The sequence below is a fragment of the Bactrocera tryoni genome, chromosome 3 (genome assembly GCF_016617805.1).
Source record: "Bactrocera tryoni isolate S06 chromosome 3, CSIRO_BtryS06_freeze2, whole genome shotgun sequence".
NCBI lineage: Eukaryota > Metazoa > Arthropoda > Insecta > Diptera > Tephritidae > Bactrocera > Bactrocera tryoni.
In genome coordinates this window covers 46,204,536-46,221,330 of record NC_052501.1, presented here as the reverse complement: position 1 = coordinate 46,221,330, position 16,795 = coordinate 46,204,536, and the positions used below count along the sequence as shown (strand labels likewise).

The 16,795-nt window shown below is 34.6% G+C and overlaps 1 protein-coding gene and 1 pseudogene across 1 annotated transcript; both read left to right on the top strand.

Annotated features, from left to right (window-relative positions):
• Positions 1-1,009: 1,009 nt before the first annotated feature.
• On the top strand, positions 1,010-2,936 carry LOC120771520 (odorant receptor 67c-like). The gene is made up of 4 exons (XM_040099578.1): positions 1,010-1,817; positions 2,027-2,228; positions 2,307-2,462; positions 2,533-2,936. The coding sequence occupies exons 1-4, from the start codon at positions 1,024-1,026 to the stop codon at positions 2,596-2,598; spliced, it is 1,218 nt and encodes a 405-aa protein (XP_039955512.1). The 5' UTR covers positions 1,010-1,023; the 3' UTR covers positions 2,599-2,936.
• A 4,514-nt stretch (positions 2,937-7,450) lies between these two features.
• Positions 7,451-9,399, top strand: LOC120770623 (annotated as a pseudogene).
• The last annotated feature ends 7,396 nt before the right edge of the window (positions 9,400-16,795 follow it).

Here is a 16,795-nt window from a genome sequence, read left to right as displayed (position 1 = left end):
GAGCGGAATCTAAGCAAGTAAGGTGGCATACTTTAAAGGAATTCCTAGTGTAATCTTCTACCTCGTTGCAATAACTATTTCTTGATTTCTGTAATGGAAAATGAAAGAAATAGTGGAGTTTAAAATTGTACTATATGGTAGGTAGGCGTGATTTTAGTCCAATTACGGAAAGTGACATAGGAATGTGAGAGGAATGCCACATACAAAAGTTGGTCAAAATCGGCCGGTCCGGTCCCGAGCTATGTGATTTCACCAAAAAATGAGCGGTGCCACGTCTATCGTCCAATTTTTGCACGGACGAATCAGGGTTATTGGGGGTGGGCCACGTCTTTGCTACGTTTTTTTGCTACTGCGATCCTCTATGCTTACTTTTAGCACTTTATACGTTTTTTGTTAATTGTGTTTTGTGGACGTGGCAGTGGTCCGATTACGCCCATCTACGAAGTCGTTATTTCTTTTGTACTAGGGAATGTGGATACACTGTTTCATAAAAATATTTTTACTAAAGTTACAAGTTGCACGAGCGGATGGACAAACAACCGACAGTCTCCTCGATTAGGTTTAGGTGCAATCATTGGGTGCACAAAACTATTATACTCTATACCAACATGTTGCAAGAGTATAATAATTAGTTTTCACTTGTAAAGATGGAGTGGTGAAGAGACATCGAAGTTTTAGAAACCATTGCAGGGGAAGTAAACAGGAGGCAAATAAGGCTCTGTATAAAAGTTATTTCACAGCACTCTATGTTATAGTTCCTTTTCAAATTTAAATACAAAATATGACTCTTATATCTTTTCAAAAGAAGGAAGTTTTACATTTGTATTAAAGATACGCGTTTTATTACTTAAATGCTTCATTGGCTTCAAAGTCTTGCCATTTCTGCAACCATAGTTTTATAGAGCGCACCCATTTCAACCGACGCCCTTTGTTTAATACTTGCTTCAACCATGGTATAAAGGCCAATAACAGCAATTCCTTTCAACAGTTCTCTGTAAACCGTTTCACTTCCTTTTACTCACGATGATGCCGTCATTCAAGAGCAGTGAGTCCGCACCGACTGTGCCAGATTTTGTAGATATACCATTATTTCAAATAAAATTTATGGGCGCAAAACTTTTCAAATGGACTCCGGATGAACCGAGAAGCAAACTGCAAATAACCTTACTAGGAACATTTTGCGTTTTTGCTACCTTCAATTTCACAAGCATGTTGCTCTTCGTCATCAAGGACGAGTTAGAGACTTCTCTAGATATAACTGAGTTTATACTGTTTTGGGGTTTTGCGCTCAATGCAATGATGAAGGGCGGTACAATGGTCTGTTTTCGACGTGACATCGAATTTGTACTAAAAGGTTTAATTGCCAGACATCCAAAAACGGAGGAAGAACGCGAGGCTTTTCAATTGGTGCCATACTTTCGAACAATAAATGCATCCAATAAATATTTGTCAATATGGCATTTAAGTATAACATTAATATTTGCTCTTCATCCAATGGTGTCATCGTTACTTCGTTATATATGGCGTGACGATACAAATGAAAGTTATGACTTCACGTTTCCCTTCATGATGGCATATTACTATGACACAAATCAACCGTTAACTTATGCCGTTTCATATTTCATACAATGCTGTGGCGCTTTTTATATGTCACTGCTGTTTTTGAGTGGCGATTTATTGCTCATCTCCATGGTACAACTAGTTAATATGCATTTCGGATATTTAATCTATAAAATAGAGAGTTTTCAACCAACCGGTACGGATGCTGATATGAGAACGCTGGGACCGTTGCTGGAATATCACAATGAGATATTGGAGTAAGTTTCCAAAGGCAAACGCAAAAATAATTTTCAAGATACCCTTTTAACATTCGACATTAAGGAAATGTCTTGAAATACCCCAATTGATGTTTTCGTCTCTGACGAAAGTTCGTAGTTCGTAGTACTTCAAGGCGCAACGGAATTCTTACAAAATGCCGAAAGTTCTCTCTTTTTGATGAGTACTTAATACTTTTATATTCTTTCAGTTATGCCGAGCGAATCGATGGCACTTTCAGCTTGGCCACATTTCTCAACTATGTCGGCTCATGTTTGGTACTATGTCTCATTGGTCTTCAAATAGTTTTGGGTTCAGAGGCTCTGAGCGTTATTAAATTCATCGGTTTTCTTGTTTCAACCATAGTGCAAGTCTTTTTCGTCTCCTATTTCGGCAATAACCTGAAAGATTTGGTAATTAAAAAAAAATCAAAAAACATTTTTTTTTTCAAATGCATATTTAAAACATATCACATTTCGTCGAAACTAAAGAGCACTGGTATAAGTGATGCGTTCTACAATCATCCCTGGTACGATGCAAATTACAAGTACATGCGCATGCTGGTTCTGCCTATAGCACGTTCTCAGCGTTATGCTCACTTGACAGCTTTTAAATTCTTCGAAATCTCAATGGATAGTTTTAAGTCGGTAAGACATAAATATATTATACACTGAAATAAGCTACTTTACTTATACAATATATTCCCTATTTCCACAGCTCTGTACAACTTCTTATCAATTTTTTACACTTCTGCGGACAAGCATGGAAGAAGAGGATAGTTAGATGCATAGAAGTTAAGCGGAATTTATTCTGGGTAATCGCAGAGATATTTATAAAATAGTAATTTCAAAAAATATATGTATCTATTATTTTTGAAAGTTGTGAGGTCTCGGGCATATACTGAAATGAATATTATGAAAGATAGTAACTTCTTTAATGTTGATAAAGTTTTGCTGCATTCGTTTTATAAGAGAGCCTGGAAAATTAAAGAAACCCGAGTTATTCCTTGATCTTTATTATGATAAGTTGATGTCTTTGATTGGATTATGACAGGATTTGTTTATAATATATTCTGTTTAAATTGCAGAACAGACAGAATAAAAAGCAATTATAGCGATTAACACGGAAGTTTATATTTTTGGTATATTCAATGAGAGTCAACCGGAAAGTAAAAAAATTATTTTTGAAATATATTGGACTGGACTGGTTTAATATATTTTTGAGAATATGTTTCCACACAATTTCACACATTGACTGATATATTTGGCATAGAAGAATACAGAGGTATTACTCATTAGTCATACATCTGTATATCTTGGAAAGCATTTTCACTTAAGTTTGTTAAGCTATCCCAGACAGCATTGAGTTGATTGTATGGTGATTTACGTATCATTATTGATTGTTCTTGGTGATTGTTTTTTGATAAATTTGCCGTTTACAATAACAAAATGTACAAATATCAAAAAACGCTCAACAAGTAGATTAAATATCAATTGTGTTGTTTCGTGATCTCGTTATGAGTATACAGTTAACAACATCAAAATATTTCTTTTTGTGACAAAATAATGCATGCATTCCTCACTTCAATATAGTTCATCTCCAAAGCAACAGCTCTCTAGTGCGTGAAATAAATAAAATAAAACATAATTTTAAAGTAATTAATTAAAATAGCTTAATAATTCAGTCTGGAAGTGGATTTTATTTCACACCATTATTAATTATGGATATGAACCTAACAGCCAAATAATATGTAAGTCCAAATAAAACACTTTAAATTTTCTTCATTTTTATTTAACTTTATGTTTTTCAGATCAAAATCTAGACAGCACAGACCAACAGTCTCTTAAAAATTTAATAGCGGAGCTGACGATGGAAGTGCGGGCACAAGAAAGACAGAGAGTGAAGGAGCTAAAGGAAGAAAACAAAATAAATTTGTTGAAAGCTGACCAGAGGAAGTTATTGCGGTCAAATTGGAAAAGCAGGGAAAATCTCTGAAAGTCAAAGGCCAGAATTCGACCAATACCATTTTACCATAGAAGGATCTTACAATGATTTCGAAGCACAGTTTTTAAAAGCAGAGTTGTTGAAGAAATTTGTATGTATAATGTATGTTGCTTTTACCAGATTACAAATGTATAACAAAGGAATTATTTACAGAAACTATATATTAAGAGACCGGGGTTGAGCGTCAGCCTTTTCACAAACAGCAATCAGGCGTATTTTTTCAGACGAGTTGGCTATGTCTTTTCATTGGAGGGCACGGCAGATAAACCAAGCGCGGAAAATGTTGAATTACAACAATAATAAAAGTAATATTATTTTATATTGTATTAATTCTTTTAACAATAACTACATTTCTTTTCCTCTTTCTTTAGATATTTGCCATGAAATGTTTCAAGAAGTGGACAGAAAAAAAAGCCGTTAAGATCAACCTTCACAAAACATTTCGTTTTATACAAACGAAAAAGGTAAAAACGCGCCGTCTAGCTGTCTGAAAATAAATGAGTTGTATTGAGCTGCAAAGAAAAACATGTTAATGAATAATTTAAAATATAAATAAATTTGAATTTAAAATAGAGCAAAAATGAATATTGATTAATAAGATTACTACAGAAACGATTGGAAAAAACAATCAGAATTTATAATAGTATTGAAATTGACCTGAAAATGACTCAATCAAAATCATTCAATTTTGTTCGACCATTTTCTCCCGAGGGAACAGTCAATTTACAATGAATATTGATATAGAAATTGACAGTTTTCTATTAATTTTTCTATTGAAAATGAGTAATTTTCCATTAAAAATTGATAGTAAATGCTGGCTGGGATCCTTCATATTGACAAAAGCACACACTGGGTGTCCTAAAATTACAATAAGGTATGTATATGTCGTCTACTTTAGAGGAAGTATTGATTCGATTTGTTTCATTTACCGATTCACGGAAATTTCAGTATTAAGTCATTGAACCGGCTAACTGTCGGGTACAACCGAACATTTTATACTCTTGCAACTTGTATTAATCAAAGCCAGGGAAATACCTCACGATGTAAAACATTAACCAGAGGATCGGAATCTAAGCAATTTTATATATGCATACACCATATATAACTTATACACTGACCTACATACATATATATATATGTTCGGCATAAGATTTGTTAGAAAAACCTAAATCATTGTACAAAGTCATTATACAAAATGGATGTTTGAAAATCCTGGTAATGGTTATATGGGGGCTAGGTCAAGTTTTCGCCCAATTATATTCTTTTTAGACAAACTGATATATGGTAATGAGTCAAATATATACCTATATATTGACAGATATATCCAGCATAAAGTCAACAGGAAGTTCTAAAATCTTTATATTAGGTATATGAGGGCTCTCGGAAGTATTGACCCGATTCCCCCCATTTTGAATACACAGAATTACTACTGCTGGATAAGGATTCTGTATGAATTTTTATTGCATATCTCACACATTGACTGATATTTTCAGTCAAAAGTCAACTATAGATACTGGGGTCCACATACTCGGTACCTAGGGTCTGGAACAGTTTTGGATAGATTCGAACAATTTTCTGTTATAAGGTGGCACACACTAAAGACATTATTCGTGCAAAGTTTTATCCCGTTATATTTATACTTCTTGATTTGTGTACTGGAAACTGAACAAATTAAGTGGAATTTAAAATTGTGGTATATGAGATGTAGGCGTGGTTATTGTTATTTCGCTCATTTTCATAGCGTCGCTTAAGAATATGAAAAAATGCCACATTCCAAATTTTATCGAAATCGGTTAGTCGAGTCCCGAGATATGGGATTTCAACAAAAAGTGGGCGGTGCCCAAGTTTTACTACGGTCCCTATTAAGCCTAGTCCATACCATCGGCGGAGATATAGTTATCGATTTATCGCGCTTTCGGTGGTTTGAACGAAGTACCGTTATATGGGGAGTGAGCGGGGTTTTCATCCCTGATTTTCACACTATCGGTAGTAGTTCTTATAATGTCATGCTGGGCGAGATTCGGTTGTGCTTTAGTAGTTTTGAAGTACGATCACTTTTCCAAATTGATTGCCACTGATGCCCGCTTGCTGCTGCGATCTCTGTGCCAATTTACGAGTTTTTATATCCTTGGTTAGTGCTCGAAATTATGACACTTTAAAGTATTTTTCAGTTAATTGGCGATTTGGTACGCTTGTCGACAGTCCTCGATTACGCCCATCCCATACCTGCGTGCCAAGTTTCATCAAAGAGAACGAATTTTTTTGCTCAGAGTTACAGCTTGCACGGACGGACGGACGGACAGATGAACAGTAAACCGGTTCGGCTTTGCTGTCACCCTGATCATTATAACTAGAGTATACATGCTATAACCCTATATCTATCTCGTTTTAGTTTTAATGGCTTGATGCATTACTACCGTTAGGTGAAACAAGAGTATAATGCTTTGTAACGGAAATGGTTGCAAAGAGTAATAAAACGACCTAGTAAGAGTAGTGATTAATCTTTCCTTACTTATTATAGAAAGTTCCAGTTACGCGTTGGAACACAAAAATTCTATGATATTCTCATATCTTTATTTAAAAGTAGGCTACGTATTAATAATTTGGATACCCTAATGTTCGCAATGAGGTCATTTTAAACATAGTTCAGTGAAACCATAGGGCAACTAACATCGATAACAATATTTTTCTTACTTTCTTTACTTGCTATTTTGGGGACCTCTTTTCTGTTTTTAACAGCAATTATTGCCATTAAAATTATCTCATTACAAATTATATTATGTAAAATATTATTATTTTACCGTTCCTTAATAATTATATAATGATTTAATTTGTCCTGACAATTTGAGATAATTATTTAAAACAAAACAACAGTCTTGATTTCGTAATGCTCTCGAAATGTGACTTCCGATTAAACACGTATATTTTATAAAACGGTCAAATTGTTCGCTTCATGGTACTTTGCAGATGCGTAGACAAACTTGAGATAGGGGCTAGAAGCCCATTATGGTGAAGTAAAAATTGCCGTAGTCACCAGACTTAAAGAAAGTAGTTTCAGGAACAACATGCTAAAATAGCTGGCCCAAACTCTTTGACATCCAAAGCCCAGAGTGGATAAGTAGGAACCTATACATTCATTATTAGTTGATTGATTTAAATATTCTAATACGCTTTAACAAAGTTTTCCCTGAGAACAACTCAAACTGTTTATAAATATATTTTTTATAATATTGGGTGAATCGAAAAAGTCTTTTCGTATTTCTAATCAGCTTCAGCTTTTTATATTTATACTAATGATAAATAAAAGAAATATGTAAATTTCGGTCTGACCACTTTTGCATTCTTCCTTTTTATGCAAAATTTCAAAATATAACAAATTCTTCATTATTTTCCTCATTTTGAACAACTGTAACTTTTCAACTGCCACGGTTTAATTTACTTTGGTTCGTAGAAGCAAAATCTCACTACTCTTCAACACTATATGGTAGCCGATGGTGTGATTGGTGGCACTGAAAATGCGTGCAACGACAATATTGATAAAATGCGCAAGACTTATTTTTGACTACCCAATATTTGGCAAAGATGATTATATCCAAGATTTCAGATACATAAGAAATCATAGGCTACCTAAATGGATATCAAAACTGTAACAGATAACAGGATGTTGATATTAATATCGCCATTAAAAAGTAATTCTCTGTCTTCATTTTGATAGCCCAAAAATATTCAAGATAATATATACATATATATAATTATATCCAACTTGTTATATGCTGAAAAGTATTTGAAAACTGAAATAAATCATATTGTCTTTATTCATTTCAACTAAACAGCGCCAGCACTGCGTACTTTCCTCCTCCATTGTATAAAGAAAAGCAGCACTTTCTGCCGTTTACTTTCAGCAATTCTCTCCTGAAGTTTAATCTAATGTGCCGGTATTCAAGAAACGAGTAATTCGTACCAACTGTACGGATTTTGTCATATACCATTTCTAATAAAATGTTGGGTGTAAAACTTTTCAAAATGGACACCGGATGAGCCAATAACTAAACTACAAATAACACTTCTGGCATTATTCACGGTTTCGATCTAATTTGCAAACGTATTTATCTCACGTCTACGAGGTTGGAACCTTACTGGATATAACTGAGTTTGTTTTTTGTTTGGGGATTCGCGCTGAATGCTTTCTGATGAAGGGCATTTCCGATGGTCTGTTTCGACGCAGAAATCGAGTCTATATAGAACTTAGTATGGATCAAAAGCAGCTGAAGAGCGATGCGACTTACCAATTAGTTGCCATACTTCAAATTAATTAATATATCAATAAATATTTGTCAATATAGCACTTAAGTATAACATCAATGTTGTTGTTCATCCATTAATAGCATCTGATATGGTTATGTAGCCGTAGGGATAAAATAAAGTTTGACTACTTTACCTTCATATTCTTCTATGATATAAATCAGCCGTTAGCATGATTTCATATTTCCACTACAATGCTGTGGGGCATTCCATGTGTCGCTATTATTTTTTGAGTGGCGATTTATTGCTCATCCTCCATGGTATGGATTAATATGCCATTTCGGATATTTGAAGTCTATAAAATAGAGAGTTTTCAACCAGCGGTGGATGCTGACATGAAAGTGCTCCGGACCTTTGATGGTATATCACAATGAGATGTTGAAGTAATTACATTTACCGACGAAATTTTATTAAATTTGGATGATGCTCAGGCCCGTTTCATTAACGATTTTTATTGCTTTGGATAGCATTATTTTAGGACACAATTGCCACATGATCTAACTAGGCTGTGAATAAGATTTTCTTTATGTTCAAAATTTACAAAAGTCACGGGCGATTAGTCAATACCATATATAATAATTGTCCATATAATGTACATATATGTATGTATGTGTCTTCAGTCGAATTCCGCGAAGCCGAACAATTTTGGCTATATTTAAATAAAATTACTATTTAACCAACCGATTATTAATATTAGTTTTGTAAGCCAGGACACATCAATTGATCAGTGAACTATGCTTCAGTTTCCATCAGAAAAAATTAAAATTTACGAACAAGAAGTTTTAGTATACAGTTTCATCCATTTGATATCTAGTATAATCCAAGAGTGTTGATTGAGAGCTCTGCTTTTTCTATTAGTTATAGTTGTTTTCTTGCATATTCTTTCAGTTATGCTGAGCAGATCGATAACACTTTCGGCTTGGCCCTTCTCAACTATGTCGGCTCATGTTTGGTACTTTGCCTTATTTGTCTTCAAAATAGCGATGGGCTCCGGAGGCTGTGATCGTCACATTCAAAGTTTATCGGTTTCTTGTTTCAACTATAGTGCGGGTCTTTTTCGTCTCCTATTTCGGCTTAATAATCTTAAGGTTGGTAATTTGAAAAATCAAAAATGCAGTTTTGAAATTGCTATTCCAAACTTATCGTATTTCATTTGAAACGGTACTGGTACATAGGTGGTGCGTTCTGTCATCCCTGGTACGTGCCAATTCTGGAAAAATTATATGCGAATCTCGTTCTACCCATGGCGATAGCTCCGGTATGCGCGCTTGGCACTAAATTCTTCAGAGATATCAATGGATAGTTTTAAGTCAGTAGGACATATGTCATAGATTACGGTAAGATTCCACAGATACTTTATACATAATTATATATTTTTTACAGCTCTGCTTGCCACATCATACCAGGTACATACATTATTTGCGGACCAAGCATTGAAGGAGGATGTTAAATTAAACGAAGGTTGGCGAGAGTCTTTATTGAGCGTCTCAGAGTATGCTTCATAAATAATAATGATTTAACAGGCAATGAGCCTGAATTAGTTGTAAGTAGTAAATGAAGCATGAAACATTTTGTTTCTTAGGTTTTAAAATAAGCTGCTCCCATTCTGCTTTACTTTTCTAAGGATTGAGCTTCGCTTTGTGGACAATTCAGTGGAATGGATCAACATAAGTGGAAGCATCCACGTCTACTTTGTCTATAATTTCAGTGTCATCGATTTTTTAGTCATTTTACTCTGTCGTTCCAGAGTTTTTGTTCGTATAAAACTCCCAGTTTTCGTTATAATTCTAATTATATCTTCTTAAAGCCCGGATTTAAGATGAGCACCTAATTTTTGAAGTTTTATTCCTTTGTTCTAGAAAGCTTTAATATACTTTTAGCGCGTAAAATTTAAAACTCTTTAAAGTCTAGTATGTATTGCACATGAAAGTTACCATTCATGTTATTATTGCTCATATTACTTCATTGTATAGATTAAATTGTCAACAGAAATTGAATTTTTATGTCAGAATATTGTAGTCACAGTCGTCAAGTGTACTAAGTCTCTTAGAAATTCTATACAGTTTCCTCAATCGTTTCTTGTCTACCCTTCCATGGATAGCAGGGATTTATGCTATTTTAGGAAATCGGAGAGTTTTAAAGAAACAACTGAAGATTTCATCGGCGCTGCCCTTAAATCATTTCCAATGCACATATCTTCCAAACCGCTTAAAAGTACAGCAATCAAACTGACTGAGGTTATTTTATCTACTGTACAAATCAAGTATATATAAAGTTATCAGAGTAAAAGTTACCACTAATGACGCCTCAATGTGTAAAACTGGTCAACAATTCCATGAACCAATATGCACTACGTATGTGCATAATAAAAATGATACACATGAACCTCAGTTGTCTTTATAAACATATAGTTTAATGTAAGAAATCTTGTGTAATGTGAAATAAATACCTTTCATAACAGTGTATCCTCTTTCTTTAATGAATGAATCGCGAACTCTCCAGAGTTTGATATAAGTTTTGCCAAACCTGAAGGGGTTCTGATAAATACCGGTAACCTCTAATACTTTAGATTGACCGAAAACCGAGAATGTGAGTTTCTGGAGATTGTAGTACCAGATTTCTAATCTCAACACGATGGTTGTGGCTTTTCCACGTGAATAAAGTCATTGACATACTTACATAAGATGTTGATGGCACTTTGTTTTCAATTTTGTATATAAAGAAATGAATTAGATTCAAAATTTTTCCAAGTACCGCCTAATATGCAAACATATAAATTCCTATATTTTCACTCATATTTTATAGCTTTGTAATTATTTCCGCTTTTCATGCACTTTTAGTCATTGTTCATTGTCCGAGGAGTACACATTATCAAAACCACTTCAGCTATGTCGCAAATCCTTTTGTATGACCATAACGGTATTTGCTGTAACCACCACCGTCTATTATGTCTGCATAATTTGTACCTACAATTAAAACTTTTTATATTTATTTAGCGGCTAAAACAGCCTAGAGCACGAAGAATAACCGAGGCGACCGCCATTTGTCCACTAGCACCTTACACGCTGCCACATACCGTAATACGATTAATATCGAAGTGACCATAAAAGCAATGTTCATCATCCATCAAAGCGACTGTGGGGTACTTTGGATCGGTGTGTATAATGTGTAGTGCCATGGTGCGTAATAAAGGGACAACGGCGCGTAATGCTCATAAAGACACCGAATAAAGTGTTCAAGCACCACAACAACAAGAATAACAATCAAGAAAACAAATTCAACAGATTATGATATAAAGTGCGAATCATAAAATAAGCAACAACAGAATTGAGCAACTATGTATGTATGTTCCCCAAAATTCATGTTTGTGCTTGCCTTTTCTTGGACATTTTCGATATACGCGTTAACATATCCATTTGCGGAATCTTATTATTTGCTGTTATTGTGCATTTTGTTTAGTTTTTGTTTTGCGATATTCTCATAACTCCAAGGCAAAAACCAAATGAAAGCGAAAGTCCTGCAAGATTACAAAACCAGCAGAAATGGTGTATGCGACATTCTTTCGGTTTCACGCTTTATGGAATTATGCAAATTCTTTTTATGCTTGAAATGTTACGCGTATAAAGCGTAGCAGCTCATACTCTCATTTCGGTAATAACATGGAAAATTAAAGAATATACATATTTTGAGAGATATTATTGCACCAATTATGGCACAGGACATGAAAAAATATTCTCTTATATCCCTGAGAATCTATAATGGAGTTTGTCCTGGAGTCAAAAAAATGTATATAAAATGTGAGTACTTTTCTATAAGAAGAAAAGAAGTTGAAGATTAATAAGAAACCTTGTAGACAATTTTTGGTAATTATTTGAAAACAGTACAAGATCGATAGTTTGAGAATATGTCTGTATATCAAATTGTACATTAAATTAAAGGGATTTGCATAACTATGAATTCTCAATGCTACTCTTACCGCAACGTGTGATAAATTTGTCATTTTGTGGAAACAGTTAACTAAAAGTTAGAAAGTTCAAATAGTCGACGAGTTCTAATCGCCCGAGCCATGAAAATCTTAAACCAGTAAAACAAAATCGATTCTGAACTGAAAAAATCTATCGTTGAGTCATCAGCCTCCACTCAACTGTGTTCAATTTGGATAAATTTGACTTGTGTTTACCCAACTCAAATATCTCACTCTAACATCATATACCATGTTCGGACCGGCTTATTGAAAACATTTTGAAAAGCTTTGTTGTATGTTATTAGAATCCTAAGTCGATTTCGGACCGACAATGGTATTATTGTTTTCGATGAGATTTTCACTGACAACTATCAATAGCGGCATTCTCTTGCTCTTGCAAGATTGTACGATGACACAAAATGCAAAAATCCTACCACCGAAATATGCAAGACAAAGAGAGCACCCATTGCAGAATCTAGTGATATATGAAGCCACAAAAATAAACGTGGGTTTTGGTCTGACATAATTTAAAGCCATACGTACAAAATAATTTTTCTACGTGTGTTTTTGGGTTGTGCCGTTGCAGAGGAAAGTCTGCAATTTCTGCACCGTCTGAGTTTTAAAGAGCAAGAGAAAATCCCCTAATATGAGAATATCAAGCGACAGCTGTTTTTGTTTATGGAATGTAAAAAAATATCAGAAGTGATAATTTAGGGCCAAATCAAAAATGTATCTTTCAAAAGCATCCATCAATCTAGAGCAGGCACCGATTATAATGAGTGGAATGTAAGTTTTCAAGTAGTTTTCAACGAAAACTGTGTTTTCGTTTGACAGATTTTACATGGACGAAAACACAAGTTTTCGTGCGAAAACCAGTTTATAGTTACAATTAGAACTCCAATCTACTTAATGCTCTGTTTGAAAGTAGTAGTTGAATTTCAGGTTTCATGTTTTGTGGATAGCAAGTGGTTAAAATAGATACATATAAATCCCATTTAGCTAAAATTACTTATGTGCCACAGTAAGTTGGGTTCCCATTTCATTAATATGGGAATGTCAATACTTGCTAGCGTACCTGTGATGACACCAAGTTGATGGTAGTTGTTATTTACATCGTTAAAGGAAAATGTATAAAGTGTCATAATAAGCACTAAATTAAGAATTATAACTGTAATTTGGCACAGAAGATCGCAGCAGCAAGAAGCACCTGTGGGCTAGAAATTAAAAATGAAGTGGGCGTGGCCCCGTACTCTAATATATTTAAAGTACATAATCGTTCAAGCCAAAATAACCAAATTCGCTCAAGATAAATCCCTTGGATAGTGGATGATAGAACTAGTATTAGGATTTTCGAACACCCGGCTGTTATTGGTGATTGAATGTCAGAAACTTCTATCATTTTAATTGCTTGCAAAATATATATAAAATCGAGTCAATACTATCTCCTATATGCCTAATATAAAATTATCAAACTTTGATAAAAACTTACTAGACGTAAAATCTTGGATATACTTACTATAGTTTAATGTCAAAAATGGGTCTACGAATTACCCAAATAAATCAGTCCATCCGCCATCAGGCGCAACGTCTTTGCCGAATATTTTGCGGAATGATTTTGGTGTGCGAGTTTACAAAAATCAACTCGTACAAGAATTGAAGCCGGACGGACAACAAGCGCGTCCCATGTTCGTGAATGGTCCTAAAATGAGATGGCGACCGATAACGACTTTACCGGGAAGTAGTTCAACGATGAAGCTCACTTTTCGCTGAGCCGGTAAAATATTAATCAAAGTTTTCGTATTTGGAGTAATGATTATCCTCAATCCATTGTTTAGTCGCCTTTAAATCCTCAAAAGGTCACAGTTTGGTGTGCTCTATAGTCTCAGGAAATCATTGGTCCATATTTCTTTAAAAATTAATCCGGCCATAATGTCATATTCAATGGGGAACGATATAGAGCCATGATTAACGACTTTTTCGTAGCTTTTCTTCCAACAATTCCAATTTATGGGAGGAAACTTTTGATCAGCGCATTATGACGCGTCATAGGCCGATGCGTGGCCTTCAAGATCTTGTGATTTAACGCCACTGGATTATATTTTGTGGAGTTATTTGAAGTTGCTTGTCTACGCAGATAAGCCTGAGGCAATTACGACTTGAAAGAGAATTATTGCAGGAAGTGGTCAAAAATTGGGCCTCGCGGCATAAACATACATACAAGTTATGCATTCAAAGCCGCTAGTAAATTATAGCTGTAGCTTTATAAGACATTTTCGCGAAATTTATATTTCTTTCCTTCTCCCTTTCTGCGAAAATGTATATACAAGAGTTTTCCAAAGTAAACAGGACTTTAAAAAAAAACAGAACAAATGGTTGTTCGGCAAAATCAATTTATTTTATTCCAAATAGTCTCCTTCTGCTTCAAAACAGTTTTTTTCACTGTCCAAGAGCATGTTGAACGAGTGTTTAACTCGTTGGCCGGTATGGCCGCCAATATGCCGGTGCAAGCCTTTTGAATGCCTCTGCGTCTGCATAACGCTTTCCATTCATGGGCCAATACATTTTTCCGAAAAGGAAGAAGTCGCACGGTGCCATATCAGGTGAATACGGCGAGTGGTAAATAGTTAAAATGTAATTTTTGGTCAAGTAATCAGTCACAAGCGTCGATCGATGAGACGGCGCATTATCGTTCAAAAAACGCCAACTTTCATTTTCGCGATATTCGGCCGTTTCGTCACCAGTCAGAATATTCTAAAGAATGTTTTTGTCCTATTTGCCCTGCTTAATGATGCCCTTCGAATGTTGAATTCTGAGAAATTCTTGGTCGTCAGTCAATTTGTGCAGAACAAACCATGCACACACCTTTCGTAAGCCCAAATGTTCGTTCAAAATGCGATAAATCGATGTTTTGGAGGTGCTCAATTCCATTTCCAAGAATTTCAATGATGATTTCGGCTGATTTTTGATGAATTCACGTAGGTGATCACGGATTTTGTTTGGCCCACATATTGATAGTCATTTATGTCCTCACGACCACTTTGAAAACGTTGAAACCACTCGTGTACTCTGCTACGGGATAGGCAATCATCGTTTCATCAATTGAAACGTTTCGGTAAAAGTTTTACCAATTTTAAAACAGAATTTAATGTTGGCTCTTTGTTCGAAGCTCATTTTCGCACCGATAACACAAGCGTACTGACTCTTAAAATGCAATAACTTTACTTCCAATCAATGAAATGTCATGAAATTCTCACTGGACAATCGATAAAGATAGCAGACTCTAACACACCAGTCGACATATATATGGCGCCACCAAGGGAACGCTAGATTCAAAAAGTCCTGTTTACTTTGAAACGCCCCTTGTATTAATAATTTTTAAGGCTTTCAGCGACCAAATGGTACAAAGTGGTTATATAAATCAAATTAATTGAAATGAAAGTTGTCACTACAGTTTAGGAAACAAATTATTTGCAAAGTCAAATAACGACAACTAATCAAAGCTAATTAATGGCTATTAATAACACTAGTTTACAACCATTTTAAGACTGTGATGTTAGAGGCTGTTTCTTGCTAAAAATTTCTTTACACATATGTTTTTTTGTGTTGTAGTCAAGGAGTGTAGGTGTCAAACCGCTACCATTTATTAAAATGACAAAAATAGCTATTCCTGATGAAACAATTTTGAACTCAAATTCGTAATCAGGACACCTCAAATACAAAAACCTTTTGGTGCATCAGTGGCAAACCTTTCTTTAAGATTTGTTGAGTAGTGTAATTGAAATATTTTACGGCGATGAGTAAACATTGTCCTAGTAACGGTTTTAGAAGCAAACAATTAAATATTAATTATTCAACTTTTTTTTACTCGGGGCTTTAAGAATTTAATCTCCTTGGGTACACTGGGACATAGCAGCAAACAGGATATAACATTTTGTTATTCATATGTATTTTAAGAAATTCACTTGTTCGTCCTTAATAAATTGACAAACTCGCGCAGAATTTAAAAGGATTAGAAAGTTGACTAACGCTATACAACACAGCTAATTGCTTAATTTATACTGAGAATAGGGGATGCGATGAAAAAAATACCATTGTCAAAGAGAAACGCTGCACTATGGGATTTTTGGATTGCTATGCTAAAACATTTTAATGAAAGTCATATATCTTTATTTGAAAGATTTAAATTCGATTGCCATAACTTATTTTTAAAAATAAAAGTAATTTGTGTTTCCAACTGTTACACAATCTCGACCTAAAATATGAATTACTTTTAATTTGAACAGTGTACATTCTTCAAGAGAACGCAATCGGACAGCAATCACGGCTACTTTCCATATAACACAATTTTAAATTCCATTCGAATCGTTCAGTTTGCAGTACACAAATCAAGAAGCAAATAATATAACGGGATAAAACTTTGCACGAATAATGTCTTTAGTGTGTGCCACCATATGGCAAAAAATTTTAAATCCAATAAAAACTTTTTAAAATGTCGGTTATCACACATTGATATAACTGAAATTAAGGGATAATCCCTCTCTTATAATGGTGTGTCTGTATGTCAAAAATGGGTTGAGTCGGACCAATACTTCCTTTAGCCCCATATACTTAATATAAAGCTTTGATGGCTTTGAGAGTATAAAATGCTCGGTCGCACCCGAACTTAGCCCTCTCTTACTTCTTTTTAAATAACTTCATTTATAGTATACG

What these genes read in the sequence shown, in the direction of transcription:
- LOC120771520 (XM_040099578.1), top strand. Translation starts at nt 1,024, where the DNA reads ATGATGCCGTCATTCAAGAGCAGTGAGTCCGCACCGACTGTGCCAGAT. An exon ending in TATCACAATGAGATATTGGA is followed by an intron (nt 1,818 to 2,026) that starts GTAAGTTTCCAA and finishes ATATTCTTTCAG; the next exon opens with TTATGCCGAGCGAATCGATG. An exon ending in GCAATAACCTGAAAGATTTG is followed by an intron (nt 2,229 to 2,306) that starts GTAATTAAAAAA and finishes TCGAAACTAAAG; the next exon opens with AGCACTGGTATAAGTGATGC.